This window comes from Rutidosis leptorrhynchoides, chromosome 3 (genome assembly GCF_046630445.1).
Source record: "Rutidosis leptorrhynchoides isolate AG116_Rl617_1_P2 chromosome 3, CSIRO_AGI_Rlap_v1, whole genome shotgun sequence".
NCBI classification, from domain to species: domain Eukaryota; kingdom Viridiplantae; phylum Streptophyta; class Magnoliopsida; order Asterales; family Asteraceae; genus Rutidosis; species Rutidosis leptorrhynchoides.
The window spans coordinates 158,914,284-158,916,716 of NC_092335.1; the positions used below are offsets into that span (position 1 = coordinate 158,914,284).

The 2,433-nt window shown below is 34.9% G+C and overlaps 1 protein-coding gene across 1 annotated transcript; it reads right to left on the reverse strand.

Moving 5' to 3' along the window:
- Positions 1-415: 415 nt before the first annotated feature.
- Positions 416-2,169, reverse strand: LOC139900532 (uncharacterized). Its single transcript, XM_071883298.1, has 4 exons — positions 2,064-2,169; positions 1,700-2,018; positions 1,463-1,613; positions 416-1,045 (listed from the first exon to the last, which is right to left on the reverse strand). Exons 1-4 carry the CDS (start codon positions 2,167-2,169, stop codon positions 416-418), a joined length of 1,206 nt encoding a protein of 401 aa, XP_071739399.1.
- Positions 2,170-2,433: the final 264 nt, after the last annotated feature.

Here is a 2,433-nt window from a genome sequence, read left to right on the forward strand (position 1 = left end):
ATTGTACACCCAAGCAAGTTTTGTATTTTTGTAGCAAAAATTATCAAATGCCTCAATTTGTGTTTTAGAAATAATTTCCATGTATATCTAGAAAAATCATCAACGATTACCAAAGTGTAGAAATTCCCACCATAACTTTGAACGGACGATGGACCAAATAAATCCATATGTAAGAGTTCTAGATATCTTTTAGTTGAAATGAAGTTCTTAGGTTTATGACTAGCATGAACTTGTTTTCCTACTTTACATGCATCACAAAAATGACTTTCATATTTTAGCTTGGGTAAATCTCTAACCATTTCTTTAGAAGATATGTTGTGAATTAGTTTCATATTAGCATGCTCAAGTCTCCTATGCCACAAAGTGGTAGTGTCATGAATGGAATTAAGACAAATATCTAGATGTTTAAAGTCATTTAGTTTGCACGTGTAAATGCCCTTTTTCCTAATCCATTTATAATATTTTTACCATCTTTGGTTATATGCGATGAGGATTTAGTGAATGTCATGTTATAACCTTTATCACATATTTTACCAACACTTAGAAAATTAAAACTTAGGTTCTTAATATGCAAGACATCCTCAAGAGTAATTTTATAGTTAGTGATGTTACGTTTACCGACGATTTTACCTCGTACATCGCCACCAAAGATTACGTCACCACCGTTATCTTCTGTGTACTTTGTGAAGAAGTCTTTGTTCCCCGTCATGTGCGTTGTACATCCACTATCGATTATCCAATCTTCTTCTTGTACAACGCCATTTAGGAAAACCGATATTTTGTTAATTAATATCTTTGGTATCCAATTTCTATTGGGTCCGAGATGATTAGCATAAAAAAATCCTATTTTAACCCATCTTTTTACGACTTTAGCATTGTGGTTTCTTTTAAGTTGGGCCCTAGTTTCAAAAGTTTTATTCCTAGGGTTTCTTAAGTGGTTAGTTTTACTTCCTAAGGAATTCTTCTTGAATCGTTTAACTTCTTCCTTTTGAAAAGTTATAATTTTTGAAGATTGGCCTGACTCCACGACTTTGCCGTACTTCGACTGCAAGCGTTCTGTGATGTTTGGCTTACCTTGAGAATTAACAAACACTATAGGTTGTTGTTTTGATGGTTTTATTTTGAGAGAACTTTCTTTAAAACCCAACCCATGTTTGTTATTGCTTGACCTTTAAGCACTTAAAATGTCTCCTAACACTTTACCACTTTTATCATATATTGAAAACTTGATTCTATTTTCAAGTAGTTTAACGATTTTGTTAAGTGCTTAATTTTCATGTTGTAGATCATCACAAGTAAGGCATTTTCGTGAGTTAGTCATTCTTTCCTTTAGCCTAGACACTTCTAACTTAAGTAAGTTGTTTTCCCTTTTTAGGTTAGTGTTACTAGTGCTAACTCTACTACTTAGATCGCAAAGCTTAATGAAATTATCAATATTAAATTCAAAAGAGTTTAGAAGAACCTCATTGTCGATTTGTCCGACTAGGCATGCTTCATCATTTCCTTCCAAGCTTGGTGCTTCAACGTCCATTAGGCACGTTTCCTTTCCTTCTTCTTGTGTTTCAGTTTCTTCATCGTCCCATGCACCTCCAAGAAATGCCTTCTCGTTCTTTCTTTTGGAACATTCACTTATCAAATGATTTAGATCACCACATCCAAAACATTTCCTTACGAACTTCTTCCTAGAGTCAAAAGGTGCCTTCTTTGAGTCCATTGGAGGTCGGACGTGATTCCCGGGTCTTCGGTAGAATTTGTTGAATGATCGAACAATAAATGAAGTTGTTTATCATTGTTTAGGATATCATCTTCATCCTCTTCGTATTCGCCTTCTTCACTTTCTTTGGCCTTCAAAGCAATTGACTTATTCTTTTCTTTCTTAACTTTATCTGCTTCTTCATCCTTGTCTAGGATGACCTCATGGACTTTGAGATTTCCAATGAGCTCATCAAGAGACAATTTTTCCAAGTCCGTTGACTCATCTATTGCCGTCACTTTGGGTCTCCATTTTGAGGGAAATGCTCTTAAGAATTTTCAAACATATTGCTTGTTCGTGTAGATAGTACCTAGAGCTTTCAAACTTGAACAAATATTGTTAAATGTAGAATAAGCGGTATCAATTTTCTCATCATCCGAGATAAAAAATTGTTTGTAACAGCCCTTATTCAGCATGACTGCGCGCCAAGCATAATTAAGTGCGTCGCGCATGTCACCTAGTAACTCCAGGGACTGTTTTTGTTAAAAGTTCAAAGTTTAGGGATCAAATTGCAAATTCGTGGTTTAAGTGGAAGTTCAGATTTGGTTCCAGCCATTTTCACACTCACTACACTTTAAGAGAAAAAGAAGCGGGAGAAGTTAGAGAAAAGAGTTGTCGAATCTTAGTTTAAGAATTTCCTTGCTTTCAATTGAAGGTAATACACTAGAAGAAGGTCTAAT